Source organism: Microtus ochrogaster, chromosome 26 (assembly GCF_000317375.1).
Source record: "Microtus ochrogaster isolate Prairie Vole_2 chromosome 26, MicOch1.0, whole genome shotgun sequence".
Taxonomy (NCBI): domain Eukaryota; kingdom Metazoa; phylum Chordata; class Mammalia; order Rodentia; family Cricetidae; genus Microtus; species Microtus ochrogaster.
The window spans coordinates 12,702,484-12,718,478 of NC_022025.1; the positions used below are offsets into that span (position 1 = coordinate 12,702,484).

A 15,995-nucleotide genomic window follows, 5' to 3' on the forward strand; every position below is an offset into this window, starting at 1 on the left:
TTCCTTCTGTTTCTATTATGTGGAACAATTTGAGGAGTATTGGTATTAGTTCTTCTTTGAAAATCTTGTAGAATTATGCATTGAAACCATCTGGCCCTGGGCTTTTTTTGGTTGAGATACTTTTGATGGCTGTTTCTAATTGTTTAGCAGTCATTGGTCTATTTAATTTGCTTATCTGGTCTTGATTTAATTTTGGTAAGTGATATTTATCCAGAAAGTTATCCATTTCCTTTAAGTTTTCCAATTTGGTGGAGTACAGGTTTTTGAAATATGACCTAATGATTCTCTAGGTTTCCTCTGTGTCTGTTGTTATGTCCCCCTTTTCATTTCTGAATTTGTTAATTTGGATATTCTTTCTCTGCCTTTTGGTTAACTTGGATAAAGGTTTGTCTATTTTGTTGATTTTCTCTAAGAACCAACTCTTTATCTGATTGATTCTTTGAATTATTTTCTTTATTTTTGATTTGTTGATTTCAGCTCTCAATTGATTATTTCCTGCAGCTCTCAATTGATTATTTCCTGCAGTCTAGTCCTCCTGGGTTAGTTTGCTTCTAGAGTTTTCAGGTGCTTTGTTAACTCACTAGTGTGGTATTTTTCCAGTTTCTTTATGTAGGCATTTAGTGCTATGAACTTTCTTCTTAACACTGCTTTCATTGTATCCCATAAATTTGGGTATGTTGTATGGTCATTTTCATTGAATTTTAGGAAGTCTTTAATTTCTTTATTTCTTCCTTGACCTATTGATGATTCAGGTGAGAATTGTTTAATTTCCATGTGTTTGTGGGCTTTCTGGAATTAGTCTTGCTGTTGAATTCTAATTTTAAGCCATGGTAATCTGATAAGACACATTGGGTTATTCCAAATTTTTTTTTTGTATCTGTTGAGGTTTGCTTTATTACATAGTATGTGGTCAATTTTTGAGAAGCTTCCCTGAGGTGCTGAGAAGAAGGTATATTCTTTTATGTTTGGATGGAATGTTCTATAGATGTCTGTTAAGTCCATTTTAGTCATAACATCTTTTAGTTCCCTTATTTCTCTATTAATTTTCTGTCTGACTGACCTGTCCAGTGGTGAGAGCAGAGTGTTGAAGTCTCCAACTATTAGTGTGTGGGGTTTAATGTGTGATTTAAGCCTTAGAAGTGTTTCTTTTACATATGAGGGTGGCCTTGTATTTAGAGCATAGATGTTCAGTATTGAGATTTCCTCTTGATGGATTTTTTTCTGTGACTAATATGAAATATCCTTTTTGGTCTCTTTTGATTGATTTTTGTTTTAAGTCTATGTTGTTAGATATTAGGATAGCTACACCAGCTTGTTTCTTAGGTCCATGTTATTGGAAAATCTTTTCCCAACTCTTTACTCTGAGACGATGTCTGTCTTTGAGGTTGAGATGTGTTTCTTGTATGCAGAAGAAGGATGGATTCTGTTTTCATATCCAATCTCTTGGCCTGTGCCTTTTTATAGGTGAGTTGAGTCCATTTATATTAAGGAATATTAATTACCAGTAATTGCTAGTTCCTGTTATTTTAGTTTTCATTGTTGGTGATGTTATTGTGTGTGTTTTTACCTTCTTTTGGGATTTGCTGCTGTGAGATCATCTATTGTCTGTGTTTTTATGGATGTAGCCAACTTCCTTGGGTCAGAGTTTTCCTTCTAGTACTTTGTGTAGGGCTGGGTTTGTGGCTAGGTATTGATTAAATCTGGTTCTGTCGTGAAATATCTTTTGTCCATCTATGGTGATTGAAAGTTTTGCTGGGCATAGTAGTCTGGGCTGGCATCCATGGTCTCTTAAATTCTGTATAACACTTGACCAGGACCTACTTGGCCTTTTTACTTTGCAGCTCTTAATAATTTTTCTTATTCTGTATGTTTAGTGTTTTGATTATTATGTGGTGAGGAGACTCTATTTTTTTTTGATCCACTCTATTTAGTGTTCTGTAAGCTTCTTGTATCTCCATAGGCATATCTTTCTTTAGGTTGGAAAAGTTTTCTTCTATGATTTTGTTGAATATATTTTCTGTGCCTTTGAGCTGGAGTTCTCTTTTTTTTTTTCCTATACCTATTATTCTTAGGTTTGGTCTTTTCATGGTGTCCTATATTTCCTGTATATTTTGTGTTATGCTTTTGCTAGATTTAATGTTTTCTTTGACTGATGAGTCTATTGCCTCAGTTGTATCTTCAGTGCTTGAGATTCTCTCCTCCATCTCTTGTATTCTGCTGTTTATGCTTGCATTTGTGATTCCGGATCATTTTATCATACTTTCCATTTCTATAATTCCTTCGGTTTGTGTTTTCTGTATCGTCTCTATATCAGTTTTCAAGTCTTTAATCATTTCTTTTACCTGTTTGATGCTTTTTCTTGGTTTTATTTAAGGGATTTGTTGATTTCTTCCCATTTTTGTTTGTCTTTTCCTCCATTTCTTGGAGGGAATTTTTCATTTCCTCTTTGAGGGCCTCAAACATTCCCCTAAAGTTATTTTTAGGTTATTTTCTTCTGCTTCATCTATATTTGGTTGTTCAAGGGCTGTTGTAGGGCCACTAGTTTTTACTGGTGTTGTGTTGCTCTTTGTGCTGTTGAGTGTGTTCTTACCTTGTCTATCCGTCTTTTCCTCAGATTGGTGTACTTAGGGCTGTGTCTCTAGTGATCAATCTTCTAGGTGCCAGTGGATCCAAGACTCACTGATTCAGGCCTGCTCTGGTGGAGGTCACTGGCTCAGGTCTGTTTCTGTTGATGTCCCTGGCTTGGGCCTGCTTCCCCGGAGATCTCTGGCTTGGTCCTTGGGCCTGGTCCTGCAGAGTTCCCTGGCTCAGGCCTGCTCCCTCAATGGTGGCTCCCTTGTATCTGTTCTTGTGGAGGTTGTTCCTGCTTATGTTTTTAATACATGCTAGGGAAGAGAAGTGCCATTGAGCAAACGCTGGAGAGGTAAGAACGTGACAGCCCACAGGAAGAGTAAGTTCTGGTTGCCACAGTGCTAAGCCCCAGCTGTGCTTGCTTACACCACGTGGTATCTGGACAGATTGTACTGGCATTCCCAGGACCTGTGTTCCCCTCAGCCAGACTCCTGCTCCCGACTTTGCTGTGGTAGTTAATCTGGTGATCCACTCTTCTTCCTTCCAAGCACACTGCCCTATACTTGGGATCCTGCTTCTAGCCTTGGGGAGGGGGAGGGGTAATCTCATCTCTATCAGCTGGCCATCGTCTCTCCAAAAGAGGCTCCCCCACTCTGAAGGGCAAACCATGACAGTGTATTAGAATCCTTGGGAGAACAGCTGCCTCTGGTGGGCACTGCGGGATCCCATGACAGTGTGTTAAATCCCCTGGGAGGAGGGCTGCCTCGGGCAGACACTGCAGGATCCCATGACAGTGTGTTAAATGCCCTGGGAGGACGGCTGCCTCCGGTAGACATTACAGGATCCCATGACAGTGTGTTAAATCCCCTGAGAAGGCAGTGGCAGGATCCCATCTCCTTCTCGTTTACAGCTGGGATTTACCCTTTCCCTGTCATGGGAGCAACGGTCTTTGCAGATACATTTTCCCTGATCACAAAATAAAGTATTTCCTAAATGTGAAATTAGCATATTTACATGATTAAAATTTTTATAAATCACCAACATATTTGCTTCAGTAACATTAACAACCTGAGAAGTGGCCTCTCCAGGTTTAGGGCCTTTTACAGGCCTGTACTTGGGTTTCCTGGCTTACACTTTTATTGTTACCAGTGATTCATTTATGTATGAACAAAACAATTCAGTGATTTCGCAGATATCAGAAACATTTTTGTGATATCCGCCAAAGATGACCATGAAGTCAAAGGAAAAGTCTTTGCCTGTTTCTAGATCATGCTAGAAATGCTGCCAAGCCAGTTCATATACCACATTCTTCCAGACAAGGCATGCCCTCCTACATATCAGACTGAGCCATTTCCCATGCAAGAATGGGGAAAGCTATAATAGCAATCTTCTTGAATATTTCTATTCTGCAAATTAGAATAAGCAATACTGTATGCTACCTCACTCACTCCCAGATTAACTTCCTGTGCTACCCTAGGTGCTCAGGAATCACAAAATAATTCTGAAGTGTTCATAAGTTCATAAAGAAGGATCCCTTTAGAAAGAAGAGAACTATTACAGAATATATTCCAAAGCTAAGTGTAAAGAACAGGCTGTTCGCCAGCAAGGGCAATTGATGGTTGCCATTTAAAGTCACAAGGGAGAGAGCATTGGAAGATGTAAATCCTTTCATTCACCTTGAACTCTGTTGTAAAAGGAGCAGCGGTGTTCCCGACCTGGCTAGCTTAACCCCAAAATAATCACACAGAAACTGTATTCATTTTAACACTGCCTGGCCCATTATCTCCAACCCCTTATTTGCTAACTCTCCCATATTAGTTTAACCCATCTCCATTAATGTCTATTGCCACTTGACTGTGGCTGACCAGCATGAGTCTATCTAACCAGCATCTGTCTCAGAGAGGAGAGCCATGGCGTCTGGCTTCATGATGACTCTCTCTCTCGCTCTGCTTTCTTCCTCCCAGGATTCTGTTCTGTCTACTCCGCCCACCTAATTTTCTGCCCTATCAAAAGGCCAAGGCAGTCTCTTTATTTATGCCTGCAGGCCAGAAGAGGGCATCATTACAGATGGTTGTGAGCCACCATGTGGTTGCTGGGAGTTGAACTCAGGACCTTTGGAAGAGCAGGCGATGCTCTTAACCACAGAGCCATCTCTCCAGCCCCCAGTCTCTTTATTTAACCAATGAAAGGAACACATAGACAGAAGACCCTCCTACACCAGAACCCTATATAGATACTAAGGCTGAACAGGATTCTTTTTTTCTTTTTCCTTCTTCTTTTTTTAAATTTTATATGCATTGGTATTTGGCCTATATGTGTGTCTGTGTGAGGGTATCAGATCACCCAGGACTACAACTGTTGAGAGCTGTCATGTGGGCACTGGGAATTGAACCAGGGTCCTCTGGAAGAACATCCAGTGCTCTTAACTGCTGAGCTGTCTCTCCAGTCTCAAATGATTCCTTTTAAAATTTAGTTAAAATATAAATGTGTTGTTTCTTCCTTTCCTCTTTCCTGCCTTTCCCATATCCAGCTTTAACCATTTCTGTTATGCACACATCTAAACAAATCAACAGATAAATACAATCCCTTCAGTGTTACTTGCATGCGTGCGCTTCTGGGGCTGACCACTGAGCACTGCACAGCCAATCAGGAAACTCATCTCTGAGGAAGAATTCTCCCTCTGTCAGCCACTGTTAATTGCTTGTAGTTCTTGAGATCCTATGAGCTCTCATCCCTAGAAATGATTCATAAAAGGCTCTCAAGCTGTGGAATATCTCCTGGGCAGCATTTCTTAGTCTTTACCACACCATAAAAGCTAGAAATTACCATTTGCCATCTGTCTTTATCATCTCTCTAAAGAATCGTTAGTGATGAAATTAACAGATAGGAGAATTACGTAGGTAACCTTTTTTATATGTAAAATAACTTTTAAGAGTGTGCATGCACGTGCGTGTGTGCATGTGTGTGTGTGCGTGTGTGTGCGTGTGTGCGTGTGTGTGCGAGTGTGCGTGTGTGTGCGTGTGTGTACACAAGTGCATTTTCTTTGTAAGGTAGCCATGCCTGACCAAATACAGAGGGCAGAGGTTCATTGGGTAGCTTCCCTAACTGGTTCTACACCTGGAGCTCACTGATCGGTTAAACGGTGTGGTCAGCAAGGTCCACGGATCTCGTCCTGTTTTTACCCTGAAGGGCTGGATTACAGGTACTCATCGCTGTACCCGGCTTTTAAACCGAGGCTGGGATTCAAACTCAGATCCTCATGCTTGTATAGCAAGTGCCTTACCAGCTTGACCCATCTCCCCAGCCTGAAGCCTGTGTTTTAAATTTGTAATCATCTGATTTTATGTTTTCCCTAAAGTGAAGTGTTCACATATTCAGCCCAACCTAATTTTTGCTCTAGCCAGTGTATCACCCACTTTAAAGTTAGCAACAGCCAGAAAAAAAATTAAGTACATTTTCCTTGTTAAGGAACCCTTCAGGAGGAAGTTACCTGAAATTGCTGACACCTGGCAGTGGAATAGAGGGACAACTGAGTGCCTGGTGGCCAGGATGGAAGATGCAGCAGGCTTCACTCTCTCCCCCTGCTTCTGGTCATTTGTCTAATCGCTGGGAGATTCTTACATTTCATTCTCTTTGGCTCCACCCCATGACACATCTGGTGGAAATGGACATTTCAAACCAATACCACACGGAGCATAAAAACGAAGTGGCTATGCTGTAACTTAAGACAGCGTGACACCCAAACCACCGAGCTAGAGATTTCTAGAAGGGAACCACCACACACTGGCAAATGTCACCTGGTTCGATTCCTCTGGTTTAATGCATGCTTTTGTATAGTTAAGCACCTTATTCAAATCGTATTTTAAGTAACTCTGTTCGCAGCTTGCACCTCAACAGGTGGGTGGACTAGGGAGAAACACAACAAAGCCGGAACTATACAAGACACAGAAAGAAGGCTCCCTTCTCCTGGGGGGTTAATAACAAATGCAACCTACTCTGAGGGGAGACTAAAACCACTGACCTCCCAAGAAGCCCATGTAAACACATCCCCTACTTTGCACTTTCTATGTGTCCTCCCCAGATACTGGGTGATAGTGGTGCGAACTGTCCACTTCACTTGGGGTTTTGTTTGTTTGTTTTGTTTGTTTGGTGTTTGTTGGGACTCCGTGTCAGATAGACCATGAGCTGGTCAAGAAGCCATCTGGTCTGAAGTGGAAAACCCTACACCCTTTGAGCCTTCTTGTGTGCTGAATATTTCCTGTTTCCTTAATTCCCCCAGACACCATAGCACACATCAGCAAACCTAGTTCTCAGGAGGCTGACAGAGGCACATCCCAAAGTCAAGACCAGCCAGAGTTGCGTTTAGGCCTTATCTAAAAAAAAGAAAAGAAAGTATTTTGCTAATTCTTCAGAATATTGTTTTAATCTAACCACAGCCATACCGCAGCAACAGGCAGTGAGCTTTAACATTTAAGGGCCTCTGTTCCATGGTGTTGAGTTTTGGGTTTGTCTTACCGGCATGCCCATGATCCCACAGTATCAGGGAGTGGCTGTAACTCCCTTTGTGAGCGCCCCCAGTTCAGAGCGGTGGGGATGCCTGGGAGATTACGCAGCTGCTATTTCTGCTCTCTGTGTTTGTTCATGAGTAAGAGCTAAAAGTACGCCACAAATGAACGCTGCCCTGGGTCATTCTGCCTTCCCTGTTATCACATGACCACAGTGGAATCAAGAAGCTGTGCTTTCATGTTTAAATGTCTGCCACATAGCCCCAGTGTTCCCAGTGAGCCGGTGACTCTGGGCCTGCATTATACTTGACGATCACATCTTACTACCACGTCTTTACCATCTAAACTACTCACAAAGATGCACCTCAGCAGTTCAAATAACCCTGGGGACTGGGGAGATGGCTCCGTGTTTAAGAGCACTTGTTGTTGCAGAGACTGGGGTTCAGTTCCCAGCATGCAACAGTTCCTCGTAACCAGTTCCAGGGTATCTGATGCTCTTCCCTAGCTGCTTAAGGGTACCACTCAGCCGTTCAGACGTACACGTAGGTGAATTCATTCACATAAAATAAAATTAGATAAAACTTTTAAAGATAGCCATGAATAACATGTTTATCAACTACTTAGAGATCATTTCAATTGTGTTTACACAACTTAATGATGATGTGCCAAGTAGTGTGTTTATATGTGAGAGAGAAGAGACAGAGAGAGAGAGAGAGAGAGAGAGAGAGAGAGAGAGAGGAGAGAGAGGAAGGACGGGAGAGAGGCATGGCATGTTTCATTCCCTTGATTTAGAGTGATCGTGCAGTTGGGTTTTCTCTAAAGATTTATTTATTTTTAATTATGTGTGTGAACAAAATACCTGTGGTGTGCAAAAGAGTCAAATTCCCTAGAGGTAGGATTACAATGTTGAGAGCCCTCTGACATGGGCCCTGGGAACTGAACTCAAGTCCTCTACAGGAGCAGTGCCTACTCCTAACTACTAAGCCAGCCCTCCAAGCCCTAACTGTGCAGCTTTGAAATGGCCAAAGTGAGGGAGAAATATCCATGGCGCCTTTTCCACAAAGTTCTGGGGGATCTATCGCTTTTATGTCAATTTGTTTTGTTGGGTTTTGTTTTGCTCTTGATTTGTTTTGTTTTGTTGGTTTTGGAGACAAGATTTCTCTGTGTAACTCTGGTGTCCAGGAACTAGGTATGTAGACCAGACTGGCCTCAAACTCATAGAGATCTACCTGCTTCTGCCTCCTGAGTGTTGGGATTAAGGGTGTGCGCCACCATTGCCCGGTTTATGTCAGTTTCTTATGGAGGCAAAAGAACGTACCCAATAATACATTTGTCAACAATTTCTAAATAATACCATTACTTTAATCTTCTTAAATCCTAAATATGTAACAAGACACAACTTGGGTCTCCACAAGCTGTGGTGGCTGGACCATGCTTAGAGTCTTTCTAATCTCCGAGTGCTGCAATGCCAAAGCAAACTCCCTTTCTCTGTATCTAGTTACAGGTCAGAAGTGAAAGCGAGGCAAGACGTGAAACCAGACATCCGGCAACCTCCCTTCACCGACTACAGGCAGCCCCCGCTGGACTACAGGCAGCCCCCACCCTTGGACTACAGGCAGCACTCCCCAGACACCAGGCAGTACCCTCTGTCCGACTACAGACAGCCACAGGTACCCCTGCTGGAGGACACAGGGTCCCCACAGAGACATCCTGGGGTGCAGCGAGTGCTGTAGAAGGGAGGCAGAACATCCAGACATTGTGGGAGCAGACAGCCAGGCCTCTGTTCTTAGCCTCACTATCAGGGCTAACACCTGCATCTCCAGAACGTCAGTGCATAGATCAATCTGCTCTAGATGAAGCAGGACAGATCCACAACCAACCGGGAGTCAGTGGTAGTCATGGATGAACTAATCTTGATGATAGTTAACAAGCTAACTCCAAGAACATAGCCTCAGCAACAGCCATTGTTCTTTTTTCTTTTTATTTTTTTAATTAATTAATTTATTTATTTACTAAAAATTTCTGCCTCCTCCTATCCCCCCATTTCAGGTCATTGTTCTTAAGCTCCTGCTAGACCTTCAGAACACTACTAATGTAGAAAATTTGACATATTCCAGCCACTGGGGTCTTCCAGAGCCATTGTTTCTAAATGACCGCCTGCCTCCCACTCTGTGGTAAATAGCCAAGCCTCTATGCAGATGGCAAAGCCAAGCTTGGCTTGACAACCCACCCTGCAGCCACCGTAATCATCCAAAAGCCCCCGTGTATACAGCTAAGGGTCTGGCTGTCCCATTCTTGGTTGGCATTGGACGTTCCTGAGACTTCCCTGGCCTCTCTGAGCTTCTATTTTCTCAAGGGTGGCTCTTCCCAATAGGCCATGGTAAATGGTCAACCTCTGTGAAAGACCAGAGCTCAATGTCTAGTAAATATTCATCACCCAGGAATGAGATATCGAGATAGAAATTAAGTACAGTTTCTGCTCTATCCAATTGCATTGTGTCCCATTATTAAATCAAGGACCAGCTTTACCCCCACAGAGTTTAAGAGTGGTGGTGGCCAGGGAGTCTGGGACATGCTGCATTTAGGGGACACGCTGACCTTGTGTCCTCTGAGTTGATGTCCAGTGGTCTGCACAGACTTACTTATGGTGCTAACATCAATGAATGGGAGAATTTAGAAGAGATGATGTCATGCGTTAAGTGCAAGTTGATCAAGAAAAGCCAGCTTAAGCTGTGCTGTTTGCTTTAACAGCGTTAACTAATTGAGTCTTTGGAGCCAGGTCTTGCATGTTCAGTACTTGTAAAGTCAAGTGGCGTCTTCTAACGCCATGTCCTTTGAAGACATTAACTGTGAGAGAGGGGATCAGGGAAATTGACTGTCGAAGTCCCTCTAACGCGACACATATCCATCTTCCATTCCTTCCCCACTCCTACAGGATTTTGATTATTTCACTGTGGATATGGAGAAAGGAGCCAAAGGATTTGGATTCAGCATCCGTGGAGGAAGAGAATACAAAATGGATCTGTACGTGTTGAGATTGGCAGAAGACGGACCAGCCATACGGAACGGCCGGATGAGGGTAAGATGCCTCAGATGGCAGAGCTCCTTGGCCCTAAGGAGAGCCCCGCTGGGACATTAGGAAGGGGTCAAGGCTTGCTCTCAGACCAGCAGGTTTTACCCTTTCTGTTCCATAGCCTGGTTCTTAAAGGCTTGGTCAAACACAAAGACTTACAGCATCGAGCCAGGTGTGGTGGTGCACGGCTGTAATGCCAGCACTGGGGAGGTTGAGGCAGGAGGATGATTCAATTAAGGCCACAGTAACTTGAAGGCCATCCTGGGCAGTATAGTGTGACTCACACTTTCAAAAACAATAAAAAGATAAAAGACTACATTTATAATTTATAAATGTCTACAGATGGATAAACCTCAGCACACTGGTGTTTTCCTCACAGGGAATGAAAGAAAGAGGACGAAGGAAGGAAATTTAAGAAATTGCTTGAAATGGAGAGAGACTCCATTATTCTTCTGTGGTTCAGTGACTCCATTTCCACTGAGGTTGAAGCTTTCAAAATTTATTTTCCCTTTCATGTTCCTCCCCTCCACATATATTAATCAAATGGCCCTAATATCGCTCTGGAAATGTTTTTTTTTCTTATTGGCTGGCCTTTGGGTTTGATATTGGGCAGCCAGGCACAATAGGAGAAAGGAGATTTGGCTTCCAGCACACAGGTTGTCCTTAAAAGTTGGAGCAATTTAGGCGCTTCAGCCTGAGTGCGAGGGAGGGGGGATTCTTAAAGTAGCGGTCAAACTCAGCCAGATGAGTGATGGACTAACCCATTCTGCATCACAGGTACAAAACTAAACAATAACTTAGCTGTAGACACAGCCCTGTCCTGTCTCAGACAGCACCAGCCACTATCTAACTAGGTTTAATTCTTCTTGTACATCTAGAAGTCAGCCCCCTTCCCTGTGTTCTGAGTTCAAATAGAAAGGAAAAAAGCTGTGACTTGGAGGGTTCTGAGGTCTGGGGTCTGCTAAGCTTTGCCAACCAATTGTTTTGGGGAAACACACCTGTTACTCTCACCACCACCGCAATCTTCCACCATTCTCTCTCCAAAAGCAAGGCGTGATCAAAAGTGCAAAAATGGGAAGAACACAGATCACGTTCCGTCCACCCTCTGCAAGCCTCTGATGACCGGGAGATCGTGGAGGGGAACTCTTACCCCAAACAGGAGTGGCACCCGATATAGACCGTCACTGTCCTGATCCGGTACTACCCTATGCCTCCCTCTCTGGGGAATCGGCCGGAGCCGTCTCCATGTGGCTTTTTGCCTCTAGAGTTCCCCTCCAAACTAGAATGGAACTCTTTTTATACAGTTATGCTTATTTATTGATGGCGGAGGCAGGCTCATGGAGGGAGGTCAAAGGACAATCTGTGGAGTTGGGCTCTCTCCTTCCACTATGTGTGGCGTGAGGCATTATTGGCTGTAAGTACCTTTACCCCCGAGCCACCTGCTTAGTCCAGAATGGCATTGCCACGTCAGCTCATGAGTGGTTAAATAAAATAAAATAAAATAAACCCATGCAATGCAGGTACAGTCAGCATAGTAGAGAGAGCAGGTGTGAACTTTCCAGAGCATGGTGAAGTAATGAGGAGGCCCAGCCCCTGCTACTGCCCCACGACTTTAGCGGTTGCCACATCTCTAAACAAGTCTAAGTGGCTCACTGCTGGCTATCTGCAGCACACCTAAGGCACAGAAGCCCAAATCGAAGGTAATATTTTCACAGAACCTCGACCCTAGCGGCAGTTTTCAGCGCAGGGTGTGGCAGCTAGTCTCGGGATTTGTCAGCCTTGTGGATCGGTGGAGCTACAGGGCAGAGCTGTGCTTGCTCACAGCACCTACGTCATAATTCACAGGTGCATTTAAAATGCTTCATCCAGGACCAGGATCGATCAATAGCTGCATGACTTATGGCTTGATTATTTGTAGCTAATGTGCTAACCGGATAACACATAGGCTACTGGTTAGGAAAATCAGTCATAAAGTTACTCAGGGACGCTGTTCTCCGTTTAGTACAAGTTTCCACCTTGGTGTTCGTGTCCAGGTGCCTATGGAGCTTAAAAAATCCGTGTCAGTCAAGTGTTACAAGGTCTTGTCAACCTCACGTGTACGATGGACCTGGTTGGTAAATTTTCAAGCCTCCTGCAACAGCCAGGTGAGCTAGACACTCATGATCACGATAACTGAAAACTGTTCAGGGGCTGGTGTGAAGTTCTTTCCAGCCTCTGACCTCCTGTAACACACTTCTCCCCTGCTAACATGATTTCATCACCTCCAGTTTCCATGTGTGACCTCTCTATGCACACACTCACACACACACACACACTTGATCAAATTCATTTGGTAGATAGCATGTATTTTTGTCATTTTCACCATCAAGAACATAAAAAAAAATCCATGTAGTGGTCTACTAGAGACCTAGATTTGGCACAGTAAAATTGTTCAAATCCAGAGCATGACCAAGGACCTGGGTGATTCTGAACAGGAGCTAGTTGCTGTGTCTCCATAGGTTTGGGATGCGGATATTATGGATTTTAGGCATTTGTATTGCACTGGATTTGAACCGCCGTATTTGAGGCTTCTTTTCCTTCATTTGGGTTGGTCTGGTTGTAGGAGAATAGTGATACAGAATTTAGGTAGGGACCCAGAGAAACCCAAGGGACGTGCCAACACAAAAGTAAGGGAATCGTTCTACTGAGGATGCTGGGACTCTAGGATGCCCGTTCTTTATTTTTAGGTTGTCTCTAGCATCCAAGGGTTACCAAGACAGACAACAATGACCCTCCTGGGACAGGGGAGGAAAGGCAGACAGAGAATCGGAGGACAGTCCTCACCCGTTCATTGTGGCTGCCTGCAGCGGTGAGGATTGTCCTAGCAGAGAACTTTAGCAAATTAGGCTATTAGAGAAATTAGCTCCAGCAAAGTTAAGAGGGGTAAAATCTTCATAACTAATGAGTAAGTCTCTTGGACAAAGCTCTTAGAAATATAACCTCATTAAAGAACTGAGACTAAGTGGAAAACACAGGCCAAGAAAGCTGCGCTCTAAAATAGCTTTCTGGTGACGCTCGGTGAAGCGGAGAGCGGAGGAAATCTAGAGATAAATTGTGAGGCATTTGGAGGGGGGATAGTAGTTCCGGATGCTGAATAAAAATCCCACAGACGAAACGGGAGAGAAGCTAAAAGGAGAACAAGATGGCTCTGTGAGAGGTGGACTAGCGTGGTCCACGCTGAAGGGCACGCTGAGATCCCCACACATGGAGCGTGGGGTCCGCGCTGAAGGGCACGCTGAGGTGCCCACACATGGAGCGTGGGGTCCGCGCTGAAGGGCACGCTGAGGTGCCCACACATGGAGCTTGGGGTCCGTGCTGAAGGGCACGCTGAGGTGCCCACACATGGAGCGTGGGGTCCGCGCTGAAGGGCACGCTGAGGTGCCCACACATGGAGCTTGGGGTCCGTGCTGAAGGGCGCTGAGGTGCACGCTGAGGTGCCCACACGTGTAGGGTGGGGTCTGCGCTGAGGTGCACGCTGAGGTCCCCACACATGGAGCGTGGGGTCCGCACTGAAGGGCACGCTGAGGTCCCCACACATGGACAGTGGGGTCCGTGCTGAAGGGCACTCTTACATCCCCAGAGGAAGAAGATAAAATGCTTTTTGCTCTCATAAGAGCATATCTGTGAAATTGCTCTTTTAGGATAAAAAGAATGTCATTTATAATATCAACGGTAGCTGTGTGTCGTTTGCCTACTAACAGCGCCTGGGCTAATGGTTCACTCTAGAGTCTGCCTGCAGTAGGCTTCAGAATGACCCAAAACCTTAGCTGGCCAAGCAGTGGACTAGAAAGACGGCTCTTACCCATCTTTCCTGTTTTCTTAATGAAAAGTATAATCAACTGATTTAAATATCATTTGAATGTGTCAATTTTATTCCTAGTCCCGATGCATCCAGTTTGAAACTACAGAATGAGTGTTTAAATGAAGTCTGCTCTATTTTATATTTTGTTACTGTTGAACACAGAACCACTTGCAAAACTGTTTCTAATGCATGAGGCAGAAATAAATACTAACGATACTTCAAATGCCCATGAGCTTTTATCCCAGCTTTAAAAAAGGAGGGGAGACATTACTAATCGCTCATGTCTCCATTCCCTCCCACCTTCCTACCCTAGACAAAAAGAGCCACCACCCCAAATAAAGAAGTACTTGCCCTTCTGGCTGCCGCCCCCACGTTTACAGATTTCATTCTGCACACTTGGTGAATGTTATCTAAATGACTCGATGTACATCTTCTTCCTGGGGTTCCTTTTTTATAAATTATTTTCATGAGATTCATCCAAGTTGATGGATTTATTTTGACTGTTGTGAATCTTCCATTTGGGCCAATATCCTCTAGTCTATGTAGCTGTGTGTTTCCCTGTTCTGTGGCATTTGACATTTCCCTTGTCAACGGACCTAGGTTATAACCAGTACAATCCTTGATGTTTCTCCAGTCCCATACATGCAAGACTGTCTCTAGGCCAGTGTATTGCCAGACAGATACATGTTTACTTAGCTAAGAGCACAAAGATTATAACTGAGGTTACCAAGTAGTATTATACATGTACCAATAATGTTGATAAGTGTTCATACTTTCAGATCTGTGTTTCCTTCTTCTAAATTCTCGCTCTCATAAGTGGAAATGACATATCATCTGGGTATGAGTTTGCATGTCTCTATGTGCACCTGTGTGAGTGTGCAGGTGCACCTGTGTGAGTGTGCAGGTGTACCTGAGTGAGTGTGCAGGTGCATGTGTGAGAGTGTGCAGGTGCACCTGTGTGAGTGTGCAGGTGCACCTGTGTGAGTGTGCAGGTCTACCTGAGTGAGTGTGCAGGTGTACCTGTGTGTGTCAGCGCAGGTGCACCTGTGTGAGTGTGTAGGCACAGGTGCACCTGGGTGAGTGTATAGGCACAGGTGCACCTGGGTGAGTGTGCAAGTACACCTGTGTGAGTGTGCAGGCACAGGTACACCTGTGTGAGTGTGTAGGCACAGGTGTACCTGGGTGAGTGTGTAGGCACAGGTGCACCTGGGTGAGTGTATAGGCACAGGTGCACCTGGGTGAGTGTGCAAGTATACCTGTGTGAGTGTGCAGGCACAGGTACACCTGAGTGATTGTGTGCAGGTGCGCCTGTGTGAGCATACAGGTGCACCTGTATGAGTGTGCAGGAGGAGGCTTGAGGTCGACATTGTTTGTCTTCCTCTATTGCTCTCTACCTGGTTTTGTTTTTGTTTTAAATTTTTCAGCACATTTAGTTACTTTTTTAAGATAAGCATTTACACAGTGCACGTGTGGGGGTCAGAAGACAGCCTATGGAAGTCTCTTCTCTCCTTTCACCTTGTGTTCTGAGGATTGACCCCAAGGCATCAGGCATGGTGGCAATCACTCTGCCCTCTGAGCTATTTCACGGGTCCTCTCCTCATTTTTTTTCTTTTGAGAGATTCTCTGTACTGATTCAGTGGGACTTGCTGGCCAGCGAATGTGGAGGAATTTGTATGCCTTAATTCCACACGATGTTCATTATCGTTTGCTATATCTGGGCATCCCCTCTTGACAAAAATGTATCTCTTCTTCATTTAATGTTAAATATTTGTCCTTAGATAGTGTGGTGCAAATCTCTTATTCCAGCTTTGTTCTTCTCTTTCTTCCTGAAGCTTTTTGATAGAGAGACTTTCTTGATATTAATGTAGCTTCTTAACCTTTTCATTCATAATCTTCCGCTTTTGAGCATAGCTCAAAAGCTAAGGACGCTAAGTATCTCACTGAATCATTTCCCAACATATTCTCTCTCTCTCTCTCTCTCTCTCTCTCTCTCTCTCTCTCTCTC

General features: G+C 44.1%; 1 protein-coding gene across 4 annotated transcripts in view; it reads left to right on the forward strand.

Moving 5' to 3' along the window:
- The window catches only part of Magi2 (membrane associated guanylate kinase, WW and PDZ domain containing 2), a 1,267,351-nt gene that overhangs the window by 1,168,750 nt on the left and 82,606 nt on the right, over positions 1-15,995 (forward strand). For all 4 annotated transcript variants that reach the window (XM_026784667.1, XM_026784668.1, XM_026784669.1 and 1 more), the window contains 2 exons: positions 8,575-8,746; positions 10,012-10,155. In XM_026784667.1, coding sequence (XP_026640468.1) covers positions 8,575-8,746; positions 10,012-10,155 — 316 coding nt within the window. The remainder of the gene's footprint in view (positions 1-8,574; positions 8,747-10,011; positions 10,156-15,995) is intronic.